Below are 23,889 nucleotides of genomic sequence, written 5' to 3' on the forward strand. Positions count from 1 at the left end.
AGAGGTAACTTAGGGCTTCTATTGTAATAACTTGTTCCACATTAGAAAAGCCTGCTTGCCCTCATCCAGTGATGTTCATGATTAGAGGCCCAGGCCTTCTTTCCTCCCCATCCTATCCACTTGCCTGGCAGAGGATCTTGATAGGTATCTTTTGGTCTAAGTCAGACATGATGTCCTAGAAAATCGTGAAGGTCACTGGAATCTTGTGGGGCAGTGGACCATGCCAGGAAATTTGGTAAGATTGAATGAGTTAGAAGCCCTGGAACCCAGAGGGGACAGGAGCTTCACAGGCTTCCAACCAGGCCGCACTCCCTACATAGGAACATGAACTATGGTCACATAGATCAGAACAGAGGTCTCCATGCTAATGATCTAGAGGCCCTGAGAGTTTGCCAATGCATTTCCCTTCCTGGATATTCCTTCCTGCAAAGGGTATTTAATCTCTAGTCTACCCTGAGGAGGTGGTATGCACCCATTTTCCACCATGAACAATCAGCAAACCCTTTGGAACCAAGGACTGTCTCTTTCACCACCATGGGGAGCATGGAGAAAACCTTATAGAGCCCTTCACACACACACACACACACACACACACACACACACACACACACACACACACACTCACACTACTGTCTAAGCTAAATCCCTCTTGGAAGGCCCCTCTGCCCTCCCAGACTACTACTGCTAAACTAAGGACACTCGCCCATGAGCTAAGCCAGAGTTCTCCTTCCCAGGGACCCAACTTCATTACCAACTCCCTGAGACCCAGTAGCATTTGGTTGTCCAGGAGTTTGGGAGCCCCTGGCCCTGGGCTCAACACCGCAGGCCCATGGACCACCAACCCTTCGTTTCTGATGCCTCTGCATGGTTTCCAGCAGAGACTGGATGCCCAGGAGTCAGGGAACCCTAGCTTCAGCCACCCACATCTTCGACTGTGTTTTCCCACCCGCTGCATCTCTTCACCCAAGCCCAGCACCAGACAGCAGGTGTAAGGTAAATGCAGTCTAGAGTCTCTCCATGTTTTGTCTGTCCATTGGCACTCCCATATCCCCGAGGCTGGGTGAAATGCAGAACTACAGAATCTGATGATAGTCCCTTTCTGGTGCAGAAGTACTGTGCCCCAGCTGTATTCAACTTCTGGTTTCCAAGCTTCCTTTTTCTCTCTAACCATTGCTGTCAATATACTAATGAATAAGTTGCATTTTCATGGGACAAATAACCAGAGGGTAATTGTTTTTAAGTTTATTAGTCATATCAACATATTCTTTAAGGTTTAAAAGATCTAAACCAGGTATTTCCTCAAATATTTATATTTACCGATTTATATTTACTGATAATTTAAGCCCACACACATAGTCCAAGAATGACTTCATCAGTTTCTACAGGTATTGTTTTTATTATAACACTAAAAGATTACAATGCCTAAAGAGAATAATAATTTCCCCCTGGAAATTAAAACAATGTTAGTTTGATTTAGCACCTCATATATAGATGATACTTAAACATAGTTCAATGTCATCAATATGTCTCTTTTTTCCCCAGGAAATGTTGACAATTGCCAATATAACTCAATATGATTTACAAATTAAGCGATTGTTAAAGTGGCCTACAGCACTGAGAACACCAAGTGTCCAAGAGGACAACCTTGATGTCATTCATCAGGAGCTCTATCCCTCAGTTGTTGAGTCAGGGTTTCTCATTGTGTTAGAGCTCACTAAGTAGGCCAGGTTGGCTGGCCCTCAAGCTCCAGGGACCTGCCTGTTTCTGCTGCCCAGAGCTGGAGTTCCAAGTGCATTCCTCTCTGCACCAGGATCCTTTGGTTAGGTTCCAAGGACCAGACTCAAGCCTTCATGCTCGTACATCAGGCATTTTTCTGGGCTGGGCCATTTCCCCAGCTCCCCCCCGCCTTCTGTGTCCTAACGTCTTCCTTCAGTCTAAAGAACTAACCAGAGCTGAGAGGAACACTCAGAACAACAATCTCAAATTTTAAAGGAAGAAAGACATGTAAAGATAAAAAAAATATTGAGAAAAGACATGACCCTTTTGGATAATATAGGATTTCAGTGAACATAGGCCCCAAAGTCTGAAAGGACAGGAAACTGGGCATGAAGAATACTCTTGACTTTTGCTTGGTTCTAGTTTGTCTGGGTCTTCCCATCTTGACATTAAAGAAGTAGGAGGTCCGGCGCTGGTATGCAAACACTAGTTTCTATGTGGAAGCAATTAATTCGTGGCAGCAGAAAATTTCTGAGTTTCATAGTTTCTAATCTTATATATACTTTGACACTCTTTTATCTCATCCTCTACCCAAAGTTCTCAAAAAACTTATCACAAAGATCTCCCAAGTGCCCTTGCCTATAGCTTTGGTTCATAATGACCTGAATACTCTGTAGTTACTTGGGGCTCCACTGAGAGGTGGTATTCAGGATTTCTTGGAAGTTATATACAAATTATCAGGGGGTGTTAATTGATTGATTCACTGATGCATGGATGGATTGATTGGTATTTGATGAATGTATATGTGTGATGGATAGATGGGTTGATTGATATTTGATGAGTATGTAAGTGTGAATGACACATGGCTGTTTGTGTCAGTGTGTGAATACAGGGTACAGCTCACACTTAGAGCTCAAAGGACAGCTTTAGGCATTGGAAACCTCCCCTTTTGTCTCCTGGGAAACAAGGTCTCTGAGGTTAGTCATTGTGTACAGTTGGCCAGCTGGCCCTTGAGCCTTTAGGGATTCTCCTAGCTCCATGTCCGCCTCACCACAGAGGCACTGGGATTGCAGATACTTGCTACCACACACAGTTTAACTGGGCTCCAAAGATTCTATCTCAGATTCTCACATTTGCATGTCAAGAGCTTTGAGACATCTCCCTGGCTTTGATGAAATGGTATGACTCAGGGGTTGTTTGAGCAACTGTCTTTCTTTGCTTGTTCAAGGTCCCCGATGGCTTTACATCTCACTGCGGAGCAGAATGCCTGCTGGAAGTTATTGCTGACGACGACATATAACAGCAGGTTGCCAAAGGTGTTGAGGGCAGCTAATGGCCTAGAGACAATGTAAGCTTCGTGGATGTGACTCTCGATGGAGCAGCTGATTGAAAGCAGGCGAGATTCGATCCGAATGACCCTAAGGATGTGGAAGGGTAAAAAGCATACATAGAACACAAGGAGGAGCAGGATCGTCAGCCTCCGAGCCTTCTGCTTAAAGCAGCTGTGGGTCCGAGGTCCGTGAGTCAGGGTGCTGATAATCGTCGTGTAGCAGAGTGTCACTATCAGCAAGGGCAGGCAGAAAGTGGTAGCCGTCAAAATGAGATTGTACCATTTGATAGTAGTGAGGTCATCTGAGCTGGTGAGGTCAAGGCAAGCAGACCTATTGGTCCGGGTGGTTGATGTGATCAGGAAAGTCATGGGCATGACAGCTACCAAAGAAATGACCCACACCCCAGCACAAGCCACCACCGCCCATCGAGTCTTCTGAATAGAAAAACAGCTCATCGGGTGAATGATCACAATGTAACGGAAGAGGCTAAAGCAGGTGAGGAAGAGGATGCTGCTGTAAAGGTTGAAATGGAAGCCAAATCGGATGAACTTGCACATGAAATCCCCGAAGATCCAGTTTTCACCGCTCGCGTAATAATGGATGAGGAAAGGGAGGCTGGTCAGATACAGCAAGTCCGTCAAGGCCAGGTTCAGCATGATGATGGTACTGCTCTTCCAAGGTCGCATCTTGAAAACGTAGATGGAAATCGCCACCGTATTTCCCGGGAAGCCCACGAGAAAGATGATGCTGTAGATGACGGGAAGGTACTGCATCTTGAATGAGATTTGCTCATCAGTGCAGTTTTCCAAAGCAGTTATGTAATCCAGGAAATCAGAATCATTGGCTGGGCTGTCCAGTGTCTCAATCATGGCTCCTTTCTTTCATCTTGCAAGGAGATGGAAGAGGTTGGTTTGGCCATGGGAGTCCTGCGAAAATGAACTAGCTGAAAGAAAGCAGAAAGCATTAATGAAAACAATGGACTCGTGGGCATAGCTCTAACACCCAACTCTTCCTTTCTCTTCAGTCTCTAGAGAGAACCTGTGGAGAAGAGACTGGATCCCATGATGGTATTGGTGGCAGGTCCAAGTCAACAAGATAACCTGACACAAAATGAGAAGGTTAATGGTGTCTGAGGAAGGACACCCACAAACTTAACCTCTAACTTCCACGGCACAGGCACACCGGTGCACGAAGGCACACATACACATATGTACACACAAACGCAGAATCACAAAAATGACGCTGTCACAAATTGCAGCACTGTATGTGGGGTTGACCCAAAGTCAAATTTCAGCTCTCCCAATCTGTTTTCATTTCTTCAAAGAAGTGTGTCTGGGTGTCGATGAGTAGGTTCCTCAGGGCAGTTAAAAACCTGGACACAAAAGTCACGTGGATGATGTCTACCTTTGCCATTTTGCCACTGTGAGCCCCTAAGAAGCTTTCTTCTGCTCTTTAGGTCTGGGTAGGACACCATTCTAACTTCTTTGTTCTGGCTTCTCTGGCTTTCCTTTGAAAAGTTTGACAGCAAATTAAGTGTAGCATTATGATTATTAAAGGAGAAGTGAGTTGTTATGATCTTATTATATGAATGTAATGTCTTGGATGTAAACTATGTCCACTTGCACATTTGCAGGGTAACCACTATGTACTAATTCAGCAGCTTTTCATTCCCAGAAAATGAATACACACAAATGTATTAAACAAATACAGGCAAATGCATGCAAATGTATCAAAGTCTGACACAGGAAACTGACACAGAACTATACAACAGGTAACAAACATACGTACTTTTTAAAGTAACAAGAAAGACAGCATATATCCAGTAATATAACAAACACTCAATGATGTTAAATGATTGCTAACCTGTAAATCAATGGATAGACCATAGGTTAAGACTACAGACATGACAGAGAGAGAGAAAGAGGATACTTTAGAAAAGTCACTGATGTGGGAATATTTTATCTGAATCCAGCAAGAAGGAGACTTTTTTTTCTAATTAAATGTCTCAGGTGGGGATTCTACTTCCTTGACAAATCACCATGACCAAGGCAAGTCATTCACGTGTTCAATTTGGTGCTTATGTTAGCAAAGGGTTAGAGTCTGTGGTGGCAAAGTAAAGGAGCAGTGAAGAGAACTTGGAATGCCCCTCTTTTGTCTTTAGAACCTTTAAGCTCACAGCCAGTGATTTTCCTCCTCCAAGAAGCCCATATCTCCTAATCCTTCCCAAACATTTCCACCAGTTAGGGACTCATCTTTAAACATAGTCTATAAGAGCCATTACCGTTCTAACTACCACACCGAGGAGGAAGGAATAACATCTAGTGGAAATGGGTCTGCATACACAATGGTACTGGGATGCAGCAGATTTCAGGAGGTCCACGGTCCTCGTAGCCCAGAATGGCTGTGTGCTAGCTAATTTCCATGTCAGCTGAGCACATGCTGGAGCCATGAGAAATGAAGAAACCTCAACTGAGGAAATTTCTCCACAAGAGCGTGTTGAAAATGCCGTTGGACATTTTTTTAATAAGCGTCCCATGTAAGTGGGCCCAGCCAATTGTGGGAGGAGCCACCCCTGGGCTGCTGGTCCTGGGATATATAAGAAAACAGACTGAGTAAGTTATGGGGAGAAATCCAGTAATAACACTCTTCCCCAGCCTCTGCATAAGCTCCTGTCTCCAGGGTCCTGCCTAGTTTGAGTTCCTGCCTTGGTTTCCTTCAGTGGTCTGTGATTCAGCATACATAAGGCAAGCAAACCCATTCCTCCCTAAGTTGCTTTTGTTTGTGATGTATTATCTTTAAAAAAAAGTCTTATCTAAGACAGACTGCTACTTTAGAGGACATTAGATGATTCTATGTTAGGGGATTGGTGTGTGTGTGTGTGTGTGTGTGTGTGTGTGTGTGTGTGTGTGTGTGTGTATGTGTGTGTGTGGTGTGTGATGTGGGGTGTGTGTGTGAGTGTATATGTGTGTGTGGTGTGTGGTATGGGGTATGTGTGTGTGTGTTTGTGTATGATATTGGGTGTGTGTGTATGTGTGTGGTGTGGTGTGTGTGTGTGTATATGTGTGTGTGTATGTGTGTGTGGTGTGGGATATGTGTGTGTGTGTGTGTGTGTGGTGTGTGGTGTGGTGTATGTGTGTGTGTATGTGTGTGTGTGGTGTGTGGTGTGGTGTGGGGTGTGTGTGTGTGTGGTTTGTGGTGTGTGGTGTGGTGTGGGGGGTGTGTATGTGTGTGTGTGGTGTGTGGTGTGTGGTGTGGTGTGGGGGGTGTGTATGTGTGTGTGTGGTGTGTGGTGTGGTGTGTGTGCATGTGTGTGTGGTGTGTGGTGTGTGGTGTGGTGTGTGTGTGTGTGGGTGTGTGTGTGTGTGTTTATGACTAGGGAATGGATAGATGACTCTGCAGTTACTTTTGCAGAGGACCTGAGTTGGGTTCCCAAAAACCTATGTGGGGGGCTCATAACTACTTGTAACTCCAGTTCCAGAGGAATACAACACACACACACACACACACACACACACGGGATTTAAAGATAAAAATAAGTCTTTTAAAAAACTGAATGGCAGATAAGGAAAATAATTACGGCTGCAGCACTGATGGCCGCGGCAGCTAATGTAGTGCTGAGACAGTCTATCATTTTACAGATCAGAAGTTGAGACGTAAAGGAGACAGTTATGTGTCAAGGTCACCGCTAATTGATGGTGAGCAGGATCTACACTGAGACAGACTGGTCACAGGCCCTGGCTGTGTCTCAGTCAGTTGGCAAGGAGACATTCTCAAATGCCACATAACAAAGGTAAGGCTGGTGTTGTCCCAGAAGAGCTTGGGAAACCAAACATTGAAACTGTGTGACATAGAGTAAATATGAGTTACTAAATATGAGTAACTGGCTACCTATTTCTCTGGGAGAAGCCTTAGTAGGGTGTCTGGCTCCTGGTGAAGTGGAAACTCTCAGTGCTTGAGATTGACATCACTGTCATCTGACACTGCATCTACTCCATCAGCCATTTCCCCATACGACTGACTGTATAAAGTGTATCAAGACCGGCCGGCTTAACAAAGCAGGAATCAGCAGAATTCTCCCTTGTTATCTGGCCTCATTCCCACTCTTGCAGACCTCACTTGGTCCAGGGGAGAGCAGAGGGGAGAACAGAAAGCATTTTTAGATTCATTAATTCCATTCTATGTTCTGCTGGAGCGAGACCTGTCCAGAGACAGGGGATTTGCCTCTGGTTGGTGCTAGGACCCAGAACAGAGGCTGGTGCCCCTGAGGTCCTGTACTGCCAGCAGAAAAGGAAGGCTTCTCCTGGGATGGAGAACTCAACCTTAATGGAGAGGAATTGACAGAGCCAGTGCCACAGAATCAGATGCTACAGAACTGCAAGAATGTTGGGGCTAGAAAGAAAGGCACCGCAGTGTACTCCCTCCCCCATCAGATGCACAAACCTGGGAGAAATCATTCCCATCTTGGAGTCCCCGAAGTCCCTCCCTCCCTGTAGAGTTCTTATCAAATGGACACCAACCCGCTCAGATTCTTTCTGGAGCAAATATGTAAAGCTGGTTTTTGTAGCACCCAATAGATTTTTCAGTGAAATTTGGCTCCAGAGAAAGAGGGCAGAAGAAGAAGGGAGGAAGGAGGGAAGGGAATGGGAGAGGGGGGAGGGAGGGAGGGAGGGAGGGAGGGAGAGCTGGTGGAAGAGGGGCGATGAGAGGGGAGAGGTAAGAGGAGAAAGGGAAGGGGAAGGACTTAAAAGGGAAATTTCTGGTGGTTAACCTGTTAATTCTTTCAACCCAGAACACAAATCACGTCATTTGTGCCTGACAGGAAGATACTCAGGGGGATTCAACAAACATTTGTCGGCGATGTTAAAGAGCGATCACAACATCAGCAAAGCTCATAAACGCTGAAGATGAAAGGAGAAATGGCTGTCACTTAAAAAACAGAACCTGGCTCTTTAATAACAAAAAGAGAGGGACAGAACTACAATTCCTATCTTTGCCAAATAACCCCCACCCCCAGGCAATGTTATGAGGACATTTTTAATAACAGAGAAAGGCAAGTCATAGGTGGACACAACCACCTTTGTGTTTTGCAAAACAACTCAACTTGGCATTTAATGGAGGCCGACTTAATGGTAAGAGAATGGGGGTTGCCTTCTATACTGAAACTCTTCCATAGAACCTTGCCTAAAATTATGTCTTGAGTTTGCAAAACATGTGTTACATTTAAACAGCACACAGAAACCAGTCTGGGCAGCGAGCAGGGTTAAGGTCACAGTTTCTTTTCGTCCCCTAAGCCCAGGGTCCTGCACATTCTACTACCAAAATCTGAGGTGTTTGGTGGTCCGCACCCTGGTGTTAAACTTGGAAGTATAGAAAATAATATGGCAGCATGCCAGGTGTAGGCCCTCTCTTAAGCCGTAATGGCGGCTCCCAGATTTGAGTAAGCTGTTGACCACCTGGAACTAATGAGCTCTTTATTACCAGGAAATATTGGTACAGTGATTGTCAACACTGCAAATTCTGCCATGGATGGATGGGTGGGAGAAAATGAAGGCAAACACCCAATACCCGTCACAATTTTATAGAGGAAAAACCTTATTTCTGACACCTTTTTCCCTCTTCGAGAATGACTGAAAAAAACACATTTCAGAAGACACAGCTGAAAAACCACTGTTCTCATGCCCTAACCCCTGATCTGACAGATGGGGATTCTGGAAGTCTCTAGGTAAGGAAGTTTACCATGTTACCTACACAGTATCTATCTCTGTGCTGGCACTGAGATCACTTCTGACGAGTGGTTCTCCCAGGGTACACACTGACTCCTTCTCCAACCATGTCTTTCAGCTCCCCTGAGTCTCCTTTCACCCTGAGCGTTTCTGCTGTTGCTCCAATGTCAGAGCTGACTCTTCCTGCGGAGATATCTGCCTGGATACTAGGCAGGTGAATACCTGCATCGTCTGACTTCCTCCACCAGCCTCAGAAACTCTGCTACTGGGCTCAATGTTGGTTACCAAAGAGACGGTTGGTTACCGTCCTCATTCACGGAAAAAAAAAAAAAGCTCATCTTTGTTTTCCCCACTACGCATTTGAAAACTGTTGGAAAGAACGATTTTAATCCCTCAAAAATGTGTGGCATGGAGTTGTCATCCTTAAACTCAGGAGGAATCCCTCGCCTTAACCCTTCTAGATTTTTCTATGTTCTTCCTGCAGTTCTCACATTCAAATCAAAGTACAGAGCCATGCAGAACCATGCAACTCCAAACTTGGAGGGCGGTGATGGTTGAGAATCGAATACAAACTTTCCCTGAAAGATTGTACACTTCCTAGTGGTATGAGTTCAGGGTGGTAAGTAGTGCTAATCTTCCCCATGTGCCTCACAGATAAATCTCTGACAGACTTAGGTTTTTGGTCCTCCTCTTATCTCCCCCCTACCCCATCCTCTCCCTCCAGCTACTTTCATGATAGCTCCTGTAAAAGAAGGGATGTGGCTCTCTCTGCTCTCTCTATAGCATGTATGAACCCAGGTCAAAGCGGAGTTATGATCTGGTACTTTCATTTCAGGAATTACATCCTTCATATACACCATGAGATATTTGAAGAAATATTTGTACACTTGTGTTCACTGCAGCAAGATTGACAATGGCCGAGAGGCTGAAGGCACCCAACTGGCCATCAGCAGATGATGCATAAGTAATACATGCCGTGTAGACAACGGTGTGTGTTTTGTCCTTAAAAACACCAAAGAACTGACATAACAACACGGAAGAAAGTCAGCTACTTATGAAGGACAGGTGCTGTGTGGTTCTGCTGTTCTAAGTCCCCTAGAGTTCACACATATAGAGTAAGAGAGGTTTCCTGTGTCTGGGAGGAAGGGGCATAGGGGGTGATCAATGGATTAGAAGGATGGAGTTCCAGTGTTTCAAGAAAAAAAGAGTCCTGGGATGTGAAGAGGGGGCAGTAACCACAGCAGGGCAGATGTACTTACTATCTTTCTCAGAGAGTTGAGATTAAATTTTGTATGTATTTCATCGTAATTTTAAAAATTAAAGCTCACTGTTTATATATCCCTTAAGAAGGGGTAATGAAAAGTAGAGCAGTCCCATATGCAGGCCCATGTAAAGCCAATGCACCAAGCCCCTGTTCTCACATCTGGACCAGCTTAATGAAACCATTGCTTTGGGGTTGGGGATTTAGCTCAGTGGTAGAGTACTTGCCTAGGAAGCGCAAGGCCCTGGGTTCGGTTCCCAGCTCCGAAAAAAAGAACCAAAAAAACAAAACAAAACAAAACATTGCTTTATCAGACACAATGCACTGTAACCCAATACTCTAAACTACTTCTATCAACAAAGCAACCACTTTAAACAAACTGTCAGGAATATTAAAAAAATTTCAATGTTTTTATAATATATATAAATATATTATATAAAATATAATATATAAAAAGTACTTCTTCCTACAACTCAAAATTCCCAAACCATATCAGAAAGAATTAATCAGTATAAATTAAAAGAGAAAACTATGATTTCTATATCTTTGAAAACCACACTTTCCAAAATCATTTCATTCTTTTAGACCAGATACGAAGCTCAAGATTGGAGGGTCAACGTGAAGGATTTATGTGAGGGTAGAAGACAGCTCCTATTTAAGATTGGTCTCTTGCTCTGATTTAGAGAGCACTCTCTTCTCTCAAATGAACCCCCAGTGGTACAGGATTCCTGCACTTACAGTCACAGCCCTGTAGAAGCCCAGGTGTCACCTGCTGTGTGCTGAAATTGCTCCTTTGAAGTAGGTCACAGGCTTATCTCCATGATGATCAATAGACTCCAACCTCTCTAATTAGAGAGCAAGGGCATCTCAGTGTCCTCTGTTCCCCGAACTCTGCAGAAAAGGCAAAGTTAAGTAGCCTTCTCTCAAGGGTCATTAATTATCAATCTGGGCTCGGTATGGAAAGAACAGGAGACTAATCTATGAGAAATAGCCTTAGATTTTATTCTGAGTTTTATGGAGACAGAAAGAGAAGGTAGGGTCTACGTGTGGACCAGTCTGCTTCTCCCTCCTCTATCTATTACTACCCAACTTTTATGTGACCTTTAAACATGTTTCCAGTGTTCCAACTGTGTCTGACCATTTGTAGTCTTGCTTTTTTGGTAGTTTTTGCTGTGTTTGATGTGATGGTGAGGAAATGCTCTCATGAGATTATTCTGAGTGGCATTTATTAGTATCTTTATGGTGGATGATATGTGAAAATGTACTGATTGAAAAATTAAGGTTTTTTTTTTAATCTACAGTACAGCAGGGAATAAATTCATCCTTGTAATGGATCCCAGGTTCCTGTGGTAGATCTGGCGAGGGTGGAGACATTGAGCATAAGGCCTGAGATTTTGCTGAAAACCAGTTGATCTACGTGGGGAGAATGTACTCTGATCAGACATCTTTGAATTCATCCAGGAAACCAATGGACGGACAAGTCATGCTCTGAATGAGTCACTTTTAATTTGCTGAGATAAAACAATATGCCCAATGCAATGTACCAAAAGATGGCCTTATCTGGCCCTTGTGGTTTCAGAGTGTTAGAGTCTATGATGGCGGAGCAGAGGAGGCAGGGGGAAGACTGCAATAGCTGACAGAACCACAATCAGGAGAGAGAGGCACACGGGGGATGGCTGGAGGGTTTTCAGTCCTCAAGAATACCTGCCATGACATCTCAGAACCGTGCCTAAGATTTATGGGGGCCATATCATTTAAACCACTACACTCTGCAGAGGGTAATTCCAAACTAAGTGGATCCTAGAGGTCAGCATCTAACAAGATCTTAAGGATTTGTTTTCTAGGAAAGTGAGCACGCTGTTGCCATGCATTATGAGTCACTTCTTCTGCCTCCGTCAGCTTCATTTGTGCATGTATAAACGCCTCTAAACTGATGTGTCTTTGTGGCTACTTCTTAATTATAGCAAAGGGATTCATACAGACAACTTAGGATCTACTGGGAGAGAACTCTATTAGATGACTCATCTCTGAAGCAAGGAGAAAGAAAAGCAAAAAGGAATACAGACTAAGGATATGGAGGACTGCAATGTAGCCCTGGCCTCTCAAGACCTCTAGGCAGGGACAACTCTATTAGATGATCCATCCCTGAAGAAAATGAGAACGAGAAGCAAAAAGAAATACAGACTAAGGATGTGGAGGACTGCAATGTAGCCCCAGTCTCTCAAGACCTCTAGGCAGGGACACTTCTGCACACATTGCCTGATCTTAGCAGCTGTCCATAATCCTGGAGGAAAATTCTACAGCTCCTTGATGGCCCAAGGGCCATAACCATGCAGACAACATGGCCAAGATCAGCCGCTCACTTAGGATGAAGCCTGGCCTCCTTGAAACACATTTATATAACCTTAGATTTGTTGTTGCTTTTAGGGGCAGAAAATGCGTTAAGCCTCACCTTCCCCAAGCACAGAAAGCAAAAGTTAGTCAGGGAATAAAGCCCTTTGCTTTTTCTAACATCAGACTCTCTGTTCGGAAGATTCCTCCCACCCTATCTTTTTGATGAGCCATGTGATTTTCTCAGACTTAATAAAATAAAGCATGTTTTCCTAGAAATCCTTTTCCCTGTTCCAAATACTTAATTTTCTTGAATTCTGTGCCATAAAATATAGCATTTATTTAATTTTGATCTGTTTTATATTTTAAACACGAAGAATAGTTTTATGCACATAAGACTTGCCCAGTCAACAAGACGGAGAAAGCCATTTATAGTCTCCTCCGTGGATTCTACCTAGCACCTTAAATAGGTATAACCTGAGTTGCACAGCTCTATCCTCCAATTTCCTGAGTTCAGATGTTACATGCTTGCAAAAGATTGTCACAGAGGACTTGCTGGATTGTTGATGCCTCCTTCTAGAAGGCAGGTGGGAAGTCACTGGACTCTCATCTGAGTATCCAGCTAATCTCTCAGTCATTCATGTGTAATTCTCTAATTACACATGATCTCCAGGTCTCTAGGCTGGAAAAGACTGAAGGATGTGGAAGCTCCGTGTGCCCAGATGTGGGGAAGCCATCGTGCTGGATGCCGACTTTTCAGTGTGCCTGTTTTGTGGTCACCAGTGCCCTGTAAGTACATCTAATAAATTCGTTTGTTCCCCAGGAGACTTTGACTGAAATCAAACTTGACAGTTTTTATTGAGACCTTAGGAGTATAGACATTGCCCAGAAAGAAAATTTTTACAACAGCATACAATAACGATCACCCTTCATTATTAAAAATAACTAGAACTTAGAATCTTATTCTTTCTCTTTGACTTTAACACAAAATTCTTCAGATATTAGTTTCTGATTGACATCAAATAGCTGCTCCCATCCCAGGCCAATAAGTGAGCAGATGAAGAAAAATATACAGAAATAACCGATAACGATTTACTGTGACTTAATAATTATATTTTTTAAAAAGATTACTTTGTTAAATAAAAGAAACTTAACATAATAAAAATTAAATTGAGTACTGGAGAGCTGCCTCAGTAGTAAAGTAGGGCAACTTCCTAGAAGTGCTGGGCTCTTGGTTCAACTCAAGAATGAGAAGGGGGAAAGGGAGGAGAAGGGAGAGGAAGAGAAAGAAGAGGAAGAGAAAAAGGAAGGAGCGAAAAAGACAAGTGGGAAGGATGGAGGAAGTCAGGAGGGAAGAAAAAATTAACTGACATGCTTCATTTAGGAGATTAAGAGATCATTAGTGACCTTGAAACCCATTCATTCATGTGATAGAACCCAAAGCCAGTTTCTAAAGTGAGTTGAGGGGTAAAAGGGGAAACTCAATTTGTTGGAAAAGATAAACTAAGTAAAAATGTTGCTTTATGGCTGACATGTTTTAAAGAAAAAAGTTAATTTACTCCTTCCTCTGAACAGAAGAAACTTCAGCATTACTCAACATAAAGGGTGATCAATAAGCCAGTGGATGTGGAAAGCCGGAAAGATAACAGATGCAGGGAAGGAAACAGTGAGAAGAGAAGTGTGACTACTGGAATCAGAAGAGTGTGTTCAAACCCCACCTTAAACCTCCACAGTATCCTCCACTAGCTCTCACAGTCACCGTAAAATATGAACATTGTAAGACTACTTCAAACAACAAGAGAAGCTCACACTCATAAAACATGGCTTTTACTAGATCAGGAACAAAAGGGGAAGGGGAAGGGGAAGAATCCCTCCCCTTTGAGACAGGAGAGAGGAGAGGGAAGGTCTTATGGACAGGTGGCTATGCTGTCTGCTCCCAAACCAGAAGCTTTACCCTCACAAAATATCAAAATTAGAATTAGATGAGAAGCTTTGGGAAATATCAAATGCTAAGCTCTCTGCAGAAATCCATTAATCAAAACTTTTGAAGGTGGGCCTAGTCTTAATATTTATTATCAGTCAACCAGTTATCACAATTGACAGGTCAAATTGAAAAGAATGTTGTAATGGACGACAAATCATAAAGACATAGACATTTTAAAGACTACTGATGCCAAACACTGACAAATGTTAAAAGCATCACGTCGAGCATAAAAAGCCAGAAGCAAAGGAAATAAAATAGTATGATTCATCTTAATTTTATCATGATGCAGGGTGGTGATCTAGGAAGTTAAAAATGAGCACAGAGGTTGCTTCCAGGAGAGGACAAAGTTGACGGGAAAGAGCAAGAGAAAGCCCTCTAGATTGATATAATTAATGTCCAATGGCCTGATTATGATATGAATTACTCAGAAAAAAAAATTAGTCAGTACTCATTGAGCCAGGAGCTTAATATCTGTGTGCTTACTGTATATAATTATACAATAATTAAAAAATAATTAATTCCAAGAAAGACCTGAATTAAGTGGCGTGGGAAGTAGATGGTATATATGGGGATTCCTACCAGCTTCCCAGGCAGGTATATGGAGATGTGAGAACTAGTAAATTGTCTGTGGGAACTGAGTGAGGCAGACGGGGCAAGGAAACTTGTGGGAACTGAGGAAGGTTTGGAATTAGAAAGCAAGGTTAAATGTCTACAGCTTTGTCTCTAGAGGCATAATTGTGGATTGCAGGCACCAGAATAAAGCCTAGGGATTTGCATATCAATGAATCCCCTCTGGTTTTTCTCCTACTCTAACATTAGGGCACTTACAGAGTAAAGGGCTCACCTGAGGCTGAAACTTCAGTCAGAGAGGGTAGGGATCAATGGTAGGAGATCTACAGACTATGAGGGTAGCTGTGTTTTTTTTCACAAAGACAGAAGTTGGGAAAACCAGTCACTTGATGACCAGAATAGACAGGTGTCCACATCAACCTGAGAAGAGGATTTACAGCTCTAGGGTGTAAATAGACCAGCTTGGGAAATCAAGAGGAAGAGAAGGAAGGAATTTGAAGTCTCTGGTCAATCCAAGGACCAATGTGTGCGTTTTGGGTAGCCTCCAGTGCTTTTTAAAAGATGATTACTTTGAAATGGACCAAAAACAGATGGAAAGATAGATATTTTTTATTAAAAATATTACCAAAATGTTACATGTACAAGTAGAACCCAACATGCATCGGAGATGGGTCTTAAAGAGGCTTTACAAAAGTGGAGTTGATTTTTAAGAAAGAAATTTCAGAGCCAGGTGTAGTAGCACACACCTTTATCTTAGCACACAGGAGGCAGAAGAAGGTAGATCTCTGCATATTTGCGGCCAGTCTGGTCGACACACTGTGTTGTAGGACAGCCAGGGTTATAGGAACAGTCCCTGTCTCAGATAGATGGATGGATGGATAGATGGATTGATGGATGGATAGATAGATAGATAGATAGATAGATAGATAGATAGATAGATAGATAGATAGATAGATAGCAGATTTATACAATACTGATTTAAGCAAAAGCATGAAAGCTTAAAGTGGAAATAATGTTTTCCATTTATGAGAGACAGTTTCTAAAGGTACAATGAAAACTTGAAGACTGATTTTTTTTTTTTCTCTCACCTCATCCTGGCAATAAAAGCTAAACTGTCATGAATCCTTCCACAACACATAGAGCACTAAGTGGCAGCGCCCTCCACACTGACAGAAACCCAGCCCCAGCCAACAGCTTGACTACAGCCTGGTATAAGCCAGAGTATCAGTGAAGCCAGCATTATCCCTGAATTCGGGGATACAGCAAGACCATCAGTGTGTCTACAGAGATCCCCTAGAAGTGATGGGACGGAGAAGGATAGCAAAGCCATCTCAAATGTGCTTAGCACCTCTTGGTCCACTAGAGTATATGCTGAGCACATTATTAACTCAAATGTTGTACTGGCAAGTTTCTGCTGAGGAACACCAATGTCCTAGGAAATGAAAAAGGAGCTAAGACCGTCTGTCATTCCGAAGACAACTCCTCTGCATTTATAATTTTATGCGTATATTCCCACTGCTTCCATTTTGAGTCATAGAGATTCCATGTTGTGTTTTAGTCATCTGTTCAGTGTCTTACCTTCCACTGGTCTAACATTTTCTCTACTTACTTTCTTTTTGGGGGGCGTTTGAAACGGTAGCACGTGCTTTAACTATGAATGGTCTGGATTACTTAAACCATCACCTAGTTTAAATGGAAGAGGAACAGATTCACTAGCCAATGCTAATCTGTCTTCTACCTGGGAAGCTTGACAAACACTAACAGACCTCAGTCCTCCTTTTGCCTCCAGGACCCTCTACACACCCAGACATTCACCAGTGTTGACCTGACTCCATATTCTTCCCGTTACCAAGATACACAAAGAGTAATGTGTGACGTTCGTGAGCTACAAACTGTATTACTAACACAGTGCAGGATGGCAAAGGCAAAAGTTAAACAACAAAAGCAGAGCGCTGCCCATCCTAGCTTCTGTAGCCCCACCTGTCCTGTTGCTATAGGAACAGACCACCAAATACACTGTGCGCTGTGTGCTGCTCAGCGCTTCAGATCCTCCTGTGCAGAATAACCAGTGTTCGTATTTTCTAACAGTAGCCAATGCCTACTACATGAAGTTCATCTAACATTGAAATAAGACTTGTTGACAGAGATCCCATCTCTGTTTCTATTGCACTGGCCTCTTCGGAGAGCACGTGGTCATGCTGTTGAAATGTACTTCTCTGCCCAACTAACATTCTGTTAGTTTTCACCCTCAGTGACCACAGCCAGATCTCACCATCACTACCGTCTTTGCCTCGAGTCTTGCATTTGGATAAAAATGGTTCAAGGGCACGCAGAACCTGGTCTGTGGTTTCTTTGTTGGGGGGTTTTCAATCTCTTCCTCTTGACCTTTCGTATGGCTTTCATGATTAATTTTTTCCCAGGGCTCTGTTGACATAACAGACCACTGTACCAACCTATTAACCTTTGAAAAATCAAAGTTGAAATCTGATCTGAGTAAGAAACTCAAAATAGTTTTCAACTAGCCTGGAGTTTATGAACAAGATGCCTGCCAAGTCCATCTCATGATGTGGCCTTCTCCATTTGGGTGTAGATGAGCAGATGTGAACATGAGGCGACTGGAAGAGGGACTGGTATTAACTCAGAAGGAAAGATAGCATCCTGTTCGATCTCAACACAGTTTGTCTGAGTGTTCATGTGTCGAATAAACACAAGTAATTGAATTACAGTAGCCATTTATTGATTTCTCTGACTTCTCCCATGTCCTCTAGAGTCTCGACCCCCTTTTTCTGATTTTAATACTGACATATGATTGTTAATTATAATTATTAAGCTGTTTATTGCTCCTCCCTCCCTCATTGCTTCTGAACGGCATTTTACTAAATTGGATTTTTTTTTAAGATATCCTTTTAAATTGTAAATCCTGCTCTGATCCAGATTATGAGTTTAACTGAATCCAGACTTTTGCTAAATGCCCATGAGTGCATGGTGATAATTGAAGACACAGACTATGCCTGCGTGATGATAATTGAAGACATAGTGTGTGCTCCATTTGGCTAATCTATGCTCAGAGAACACCAACTCGTGCACATAAGCCCATTTCCAAAGATGGTTTATTTCTGGCCACTTCCGAGCTCCCTCACCCTTTCTCCCATGTCAGAGCAGACTAATGGCCTGTGATCTCAGAAGTACTCCTAGCTTCTGTACCTGGGCTTTCAATCTTTAATTTTAACTAAGGGCGGCCAGGTCGCTGAATCTCCAAAGCATTACTCTTTGAAGAAACAGATTCCTATTTGTTACTGCATTATGTATTCATTTGAAAAGGGTTACACCGATGCTCTGTTCCCTTGGACCTGCTTTCAAACCTGGTTTCCTGTAGCTCCTGTGGCTCTGTCCCCGTGACTCTCATGAGGGAGGACAGCAGTGAGCATGAGAGTCTGTGAAGGTGAAAGGGAGCAGGGCAAGAGTGTCCTCCTGAAAACCTCCCAGAGCAATCACGATGAAAAGGGAAATATCGGTCTGTGATGTTGGGCACCCTGGGCTTTCAGCCACTTTCCCTTCAAAGGAACTGAGCTCTGGACAGCGTTCTTGTCTGACATTAAAATGGACTACACGTGGTATCTTTTGGACCATGGACCCGTGCATTTCCTTGAGCAGGGTCAGTGAAGTAACTTCGAAATGAAGATGTGAGCTCATAGGTTAATGTCCAGAAGAGTATCTCCATAGAATCAAATACAAAGCTTCTCTTCTTCACAGTCTGTCTTGGCTCCGGTCATCATGCGCTTCACTTCCCCATTTTGGTTTATTTTATGTCATCCTAACCTAAAGAAAAGCTAGCATTATAAATTATTAATGTTCGATTTACTACCCAGCTTTCTACCATGCTGTGCCATCTTTAAATGTACATAGGATACCACTTGTTTAACCTACAGGAAATATTCTCAAGATGATACGAGTAATGTTTCTTGGTGTGTGTGTGTGTGTGTGTGTGTGTGTGTGTGTGTGTGTGTGTGTGTGTTGCATTCCTGTGTGCCCAGATGCCCATAACTGTGCAGGTACATGTATACATGCAAGTGGAAGCCGGTCCTTGGATGTCGCTCTTAGAAGTGCTATGAACCTCCTTTGACACAGAGTTCCTCCCAGGTCTAATTTCACTGGTTAGACTAGATACACTGCCATTCTAGAGATCTCTAGGGATGCTCCTGTCTCTACATCCCCAACTCTGGTGCTGCACCATGTTCTTCACCTGGGGTTTCCCCTGGGCCTCTAACACAGACCCTCAAATTGTCATGCAAGCATTTAACCAACGACCACCATGTTCTCACCACGGCAAGCCTTTCTCCAAAGCACACGCATGTATAATGGGAAAACTATGTAAGATCAATGCAGAATTTTTTTATTTTCCACATTTGCATCCCCCACTAAGGCCATCTTTGACTTACAGATGAGTAAATAAAATCTGAAAGCAACATCAGCTCCAAATTGCTCCATTCTTCCCTTCATCCATGTCACCATTATTTTTGTAAGTTAATCACCTGTCCAGTCAGGGAACTCACAAGTTAGACAGGCTAGGACACAGATCCTTGCTCACAAAGATTTCTTAGATGACATTAGCTTCTTTCTTTATTTAAAGAAAGCACTGGATTACACAGAAAGCATAGCTTGTGCAGACTGTCTGTGTACCTTCTTAAGTCACATATTTAACCTGGGAATTGCTTTGTGTTTCCTTGAACTCTAAAGCATTGTGGTATCAGAACTCTTTGCTCGCTGGGCACAGTGAATGGTTCTTGAGAACAGGGCTGTAAAGAACTGGGCTAGATATGCACATTGGATTCACCTGCTCTGTCTGCTTATGCCCCACTGTCCCATCATATTTAACTTAAAAGATGACAGCATGTAGAATTTCCAGACAACAGCATCAGAACATTAAATCAAGCAAAGAACCATTTTAATCACAGTACTTTGGGATCAGGTTGCACAACCAGTAAGTTAGCCCTGAGGTTGAGTTAAGGAATCATGTTTGGCTGACTTAAGTTTGATCTGAGCGAATCTATCAAAATTAAGCACATTTTTACATTTTCACAAATATCGAGTGGGGAAAGCACGCAACATTGTTTCTGTAGACCAAAAAAACATAAAAAGTGGTCATCACTGAGATTGTCTGGGTAGCATCTGTCACCTCTGGTTCCTTTCCTTACGCTACAGAATCATCTGAAAAGCTCAGGGCTATTGGGATAACCGACCACTGGCTTCTCAATTCACAAAAGCTTCAAATGGCTCTTTTCTCATGTTGAAAAGCTGACACGCTAATGGCCGCTTCACTGTAGGCCAGCACAGTGACTGTTTGGAATATGCCAAAGCAGAGTCTATGACAAAGGGAGTTTTATAATCCTTCCATTACACACACACACACACACACACACACACACACACACAGAGTCTCACATGACCCAGCCTGTCCTTGTAACTCCTATGTGTCCATGACAGATATGGGTTACTGGTCCTCCTTCCTCTGTCCCCAAAGTTCTGAAGTTGCAGGTATGGAATATCACACCCAGCTGTGATTCAAGATTTTTAAAAACTAAATATTTCAAACTAAGGAAGACACTGCGATGTAACAAATCATCAGTCCTCAGACACCGTGAGACAGTCACCAAGGACTTAGTACTTAGTCATTTCACAGAATGTCCTCACTACTCATCAATAGAGATAATCAGGAGTAATATGTATGTACATGTTCCTCCTGGGAGCTGCATTCTATCTGCATCTTTTTCCCTGGGCACCATGAACAGCATGGGACACAAAACCTCATCCCCTCTCAGAAGCACCAGATAGGAGCAGGTTTCGAGGTGAAAGTCCCACTGACCATCCTCCTCTTTGTGCCTTTGTGCACTGACCCCCTAACTACATATGCATGCATAGATTAACATAGACCCCCACTATCCCTGACAAGTCTCTCTGTATGACTTATACTTTGCATGCGCAGGGTACCAAAGAATCCTTGTCTGAAGCAGAGTGAGTTCAGTGAGCAGGGCTGATTCTGTGACATTGTAGAAAGGTTGTATCTGCATTCTGTCTTGTGAACCCACGGGGGAAACTTCCCAGATACCTTGTGTTTTCTGTGCCTATTGTCCCATAGATAAAGTGGGTCATGCATATTGATCCTGCTGAAGAGTACCTGAGTAACTCGAGCAAGGGAGCCGTTGAGTTGAGCAAGGAAGGCGTTGAGTTGAAAACAAACCTACGATGCTGAGTTGAAAAGAAACCTACGATGCTATTGTGTTGGGCGCTGCATTTTCCTAGTGGGGTGACCCTTACGCAAGTCATTTAATCCTGAGCATTACTGTTTTCTTAAGAAAAAATAATTTCCTTCTGCTTTGTAGAGAGACAGAACACGTTTTAAAACCACAGATATTAAAACACAGCATACGGAAACCATTTTGAGGACCATGAGAATGCCATGTGTCCATAACTGAGCCAGGCCATAGGGAATCAAAGCATGCAAGGTTCCATGCCTGCCTATAACAAACTCATGATAGAGTTGTCCAGAAATATCTGATACACAACATAATTTTATTTCATATCAATATAGTATATATTATTAACTACAAATACACTTTATATTGTGATGTTGGGTCTATCCCTGCTCTCATCTTACATGTGAGGTAATAAGGTGCAAAAACTTTGAATAACCTCACGCTGGGACTGAATAGGATACATCTAATCTATGAAACCCATGAAGACCAAGTCCAGAGCTCAGACTTCACTTTGGCTTTGTGACCTGCCCTCTTCCTGTGACTAAATGTATGATCCAGACAATGACTCTCGGACTTGCTTCTGAAAAGAGCAATGTGCTAGGCCTTCCAAGACTTCTGTCTGAGCATCTTCCCCTTTGGTGTCTTATTCTAGCGGTAGGCTAAGGCGCTGAGGTAGCCCAAGCATAAGAGCGAATCCTCACTGTGTTTCTCTGCATCTGTCAGCCTGTCAAAATGCATGGGTCTTTGTGACCGCCTTCATGCAACACTGAAGATAGAGTACTCTTTTTTTTTTTTTTGGTTCTTTTTTTTTTTTTTTTTTTTTGGAGCTGGGGACTGAACCCAGGGCCTTGCGCTTCCTAGGCAAGCGCTCTACCACTGAGCTAAATCCCCAACCCCAAGATAGAGTACTTACTCTTAAACCTACTGGAGGTAACCTCTCTAAGAATGTCTCAAAAAACTGTGACATAGACAACAACAGCCCATCTATTCAGGGTATTCAGTCAACTCATCCCATTTTTAGTAAATTATCCCATAGAGACTTGCTTTCCCATGAGTTCTTACTCAAAAGCTCTGGACCATTGCATAGATCCTATGAAGCAGAAATTTGTGCCACACATGAAAAAGAAACAAAAAACCAATTGTCATACAAATAAAGACAGATGACCTGAGGCTAAAGAGATGGCTAAGTGTGTAAGAGCACTTGCTCATTCTAGAAAATGACCCAGGTTCAGGTCCCAGCACCTTTATGGTGGCTTACAACTGTTTGTAGCTCCAGTTCCAAGCAATCCAACACTCTTATCTAACCTTGGAGATTGCTATGTGGTACACATATCTATTTGCAGGCAAAACATTCAGATAGATGATAGATAGATAGATAGATAGATAGATAGATAGATAGATAGATAGATAGATAGATAGACAGATAGATAGATAGAATAAACCTTTTAAAAAGAAAGAAAAATGTCAGTTGACCCAGTAAGACTCTTCCGGAGTAGGATGTGACAAAACTTGATGTCTTTTGGTGACTTCTGCTAAAATCAGCACATCCTTGACATGATGCCCCATTTTAGACTCCCCTGATGACTATCTTTATCTCAGCTCAGTCACGCTTCCAAACATTCTAAGAACTTGGACAGCAACTGTGAAACCCCATAAAACTCCTGATATCAGAAAATGGAACATTTTCTGTGAATGTCTTTATGAGGTTTGTCGTGAGTTTTCATTTACTGTTGAGATACTGGAGGCAGGTCTGTTCAATCAGACTCCCAGAGCTGGGAAGCAGCAGATGGTAGATCCCTGTGGCCTTTGACCCGGCCAGTGCCACTTAATCAGGGAGCCCGAAGTTACAGTGAGAGACTCTCAAAAAAAAAAAAATCAACAGAGAGAGCTCTAAGAGGTCACAACTGAGATTGACTCCTGACCTCTACACACATGCATGATGGATGCACACACACACAAACACACACACATACATCACACACACACATACACATGCATACACAGACACACACATACACATATATACACACACATACACACATGCACACACACACATGTGGGGCAGGGAGGAAAGAGGGAGGAAGAGAGGAAAGGAGGGGGTTAGACGGAGAAAAGGAAGACAAAGATTAGGTGATCTCATGATTAGTAAAGATTTGTCTTACACACTGGTCTGAGTTTCTTTTCTCTTTGCCTGTCCCATTACTTAGCACTCCTTAGCCATACAAGGTGGGGCAGTTAAAGCAAGAAGTCAGTGGACATATTAGGGGATCACACTGCTAAGGCATCAGTAGAACCCATCAATTGCCTTGTAATTTGCACAGTACCTTGGCAGACTTCTGGCTTTTCAAGCTGCTGCTCCCTCTTCTTCGGACCAACTCTTATGAGTTCTGAAGAATCATGTGCTTAAAGAAATGGGACTGCCCTGCATGTCTGTAGCCTCCTAAAGACTAGTTCCTGGAGCCACGGGCTCTGGTTTAATCTGGCTGTCTTCTAGAATGGATCCTGGTTTATATTCAGTTTTATTATTTTCGTTTTAAAACCCAGCCTGTTTAACAAAACCAGCATAAATTACCCCCGTTGACCCTTCACTTTGTGTGGCCGGAGAGCAATAAAAGATTCCAACACAGACAGGTTAGAGGCAGCAGAAAGCGCTTGTGTGCAACACTGCAGTCCAGGGTTTACTATTGGTGCTGTTGATGCTTGTCAGGGAACATTGTGC

At 43.0% G+C, this 23,889-nt stretch overlaps 1 protein-coding gene and 1 long non-coding RNA gene across 4 annotated transcripts; one reads left to right on the plus strand and one right to left on the minus strand.

The window, feature by feature from the left end:
• Positions 1 to 1,238: 1,238 nt before the first annotated feature.
• On the minus strand, positions 1,239 to 23,662 carry Oxgr1 (oxoglutarate receptor 1). 2 transcript variants are annotated; one of them, XM_087585444.1, is made up of 2 exons: positions 23,495 to 23,662; positions 1,239 to 3,990 (listed from the first exon to the last, which is right to left on the minus strand). In XM_087585444.1, the coding sequence occupies exon 2, from the start codon at positions 3,914 to 3,916 to the stop codon at positions 2,903 to 2,905; it is 1,014 nt and encodes a 337-aa protein (XP_087441570.1). In that variant the 5' UTR covers positions 3,917 to 3,990; positions 23,495 to 23,662; the 3' UTR covers positions 1,239 to 2,902. The 2 variants fall into 2 exon arrangements, with proteins under 2 accessions (XP_087441570.1, NP_997471.1); NM_207588.1 differs by lacking the exon at positions 23,495 to 23,662 and having other exon boundaries at positions 2,903 to 3,916.
• LOC108352979 (uncharacterized) lies at positions 5,222 to 9,835 on the plus strand. 2 transcript variants are annotated; one of them, XR_015639159.1, is made up of 7 exons: positions 5,222 to 5,583; positions 5,702 to 5,791; positions 6,686 to 6,837; positions 7,837 to 8,176; positions 8,670 to 8,769; positions 8,889 to 8,984; positions 9,606 to 9,835. It is a non-coding gene; the product is annotated as an uncharacterized LOC108352979 (long non-coding RNA). The 2 variants fall into 2 exon arrangements; XR_015639158.1 differs by lacking the exon at positions 9,606 to 9,835 and having other exon boundaries at positions 8,889 to 9,168.
• Positions 23,663 to 23,889: the final 227 nt, after the last annotated feature.

The sequence above is a fragment of the Rattus norvegicus genome, chromosome 15 (genome assembly GCF_021556685.1).
Source record: "Rattus norvegicus strain SHRSP/BbbUtx chromosome 15, alternate assembly SHRSP_T2T, whole genome shotgun sequence".
Lineage (NCBI taxonomy): Eukaryota > Metazoa > Chordata > Mammalia > Rodentia > Muridae > Rattus > Rattus norvegicus.

What these genes read in the sequence shown, in the direction of transcription:
- Oxgr1 (XM_087585444.1), bottom strand. Translation starts at nt 3,916, where the DNA reads ATGATTGAGACACTGGACAGCCCAGCCAATGATTCTGATTTCCTGGAT.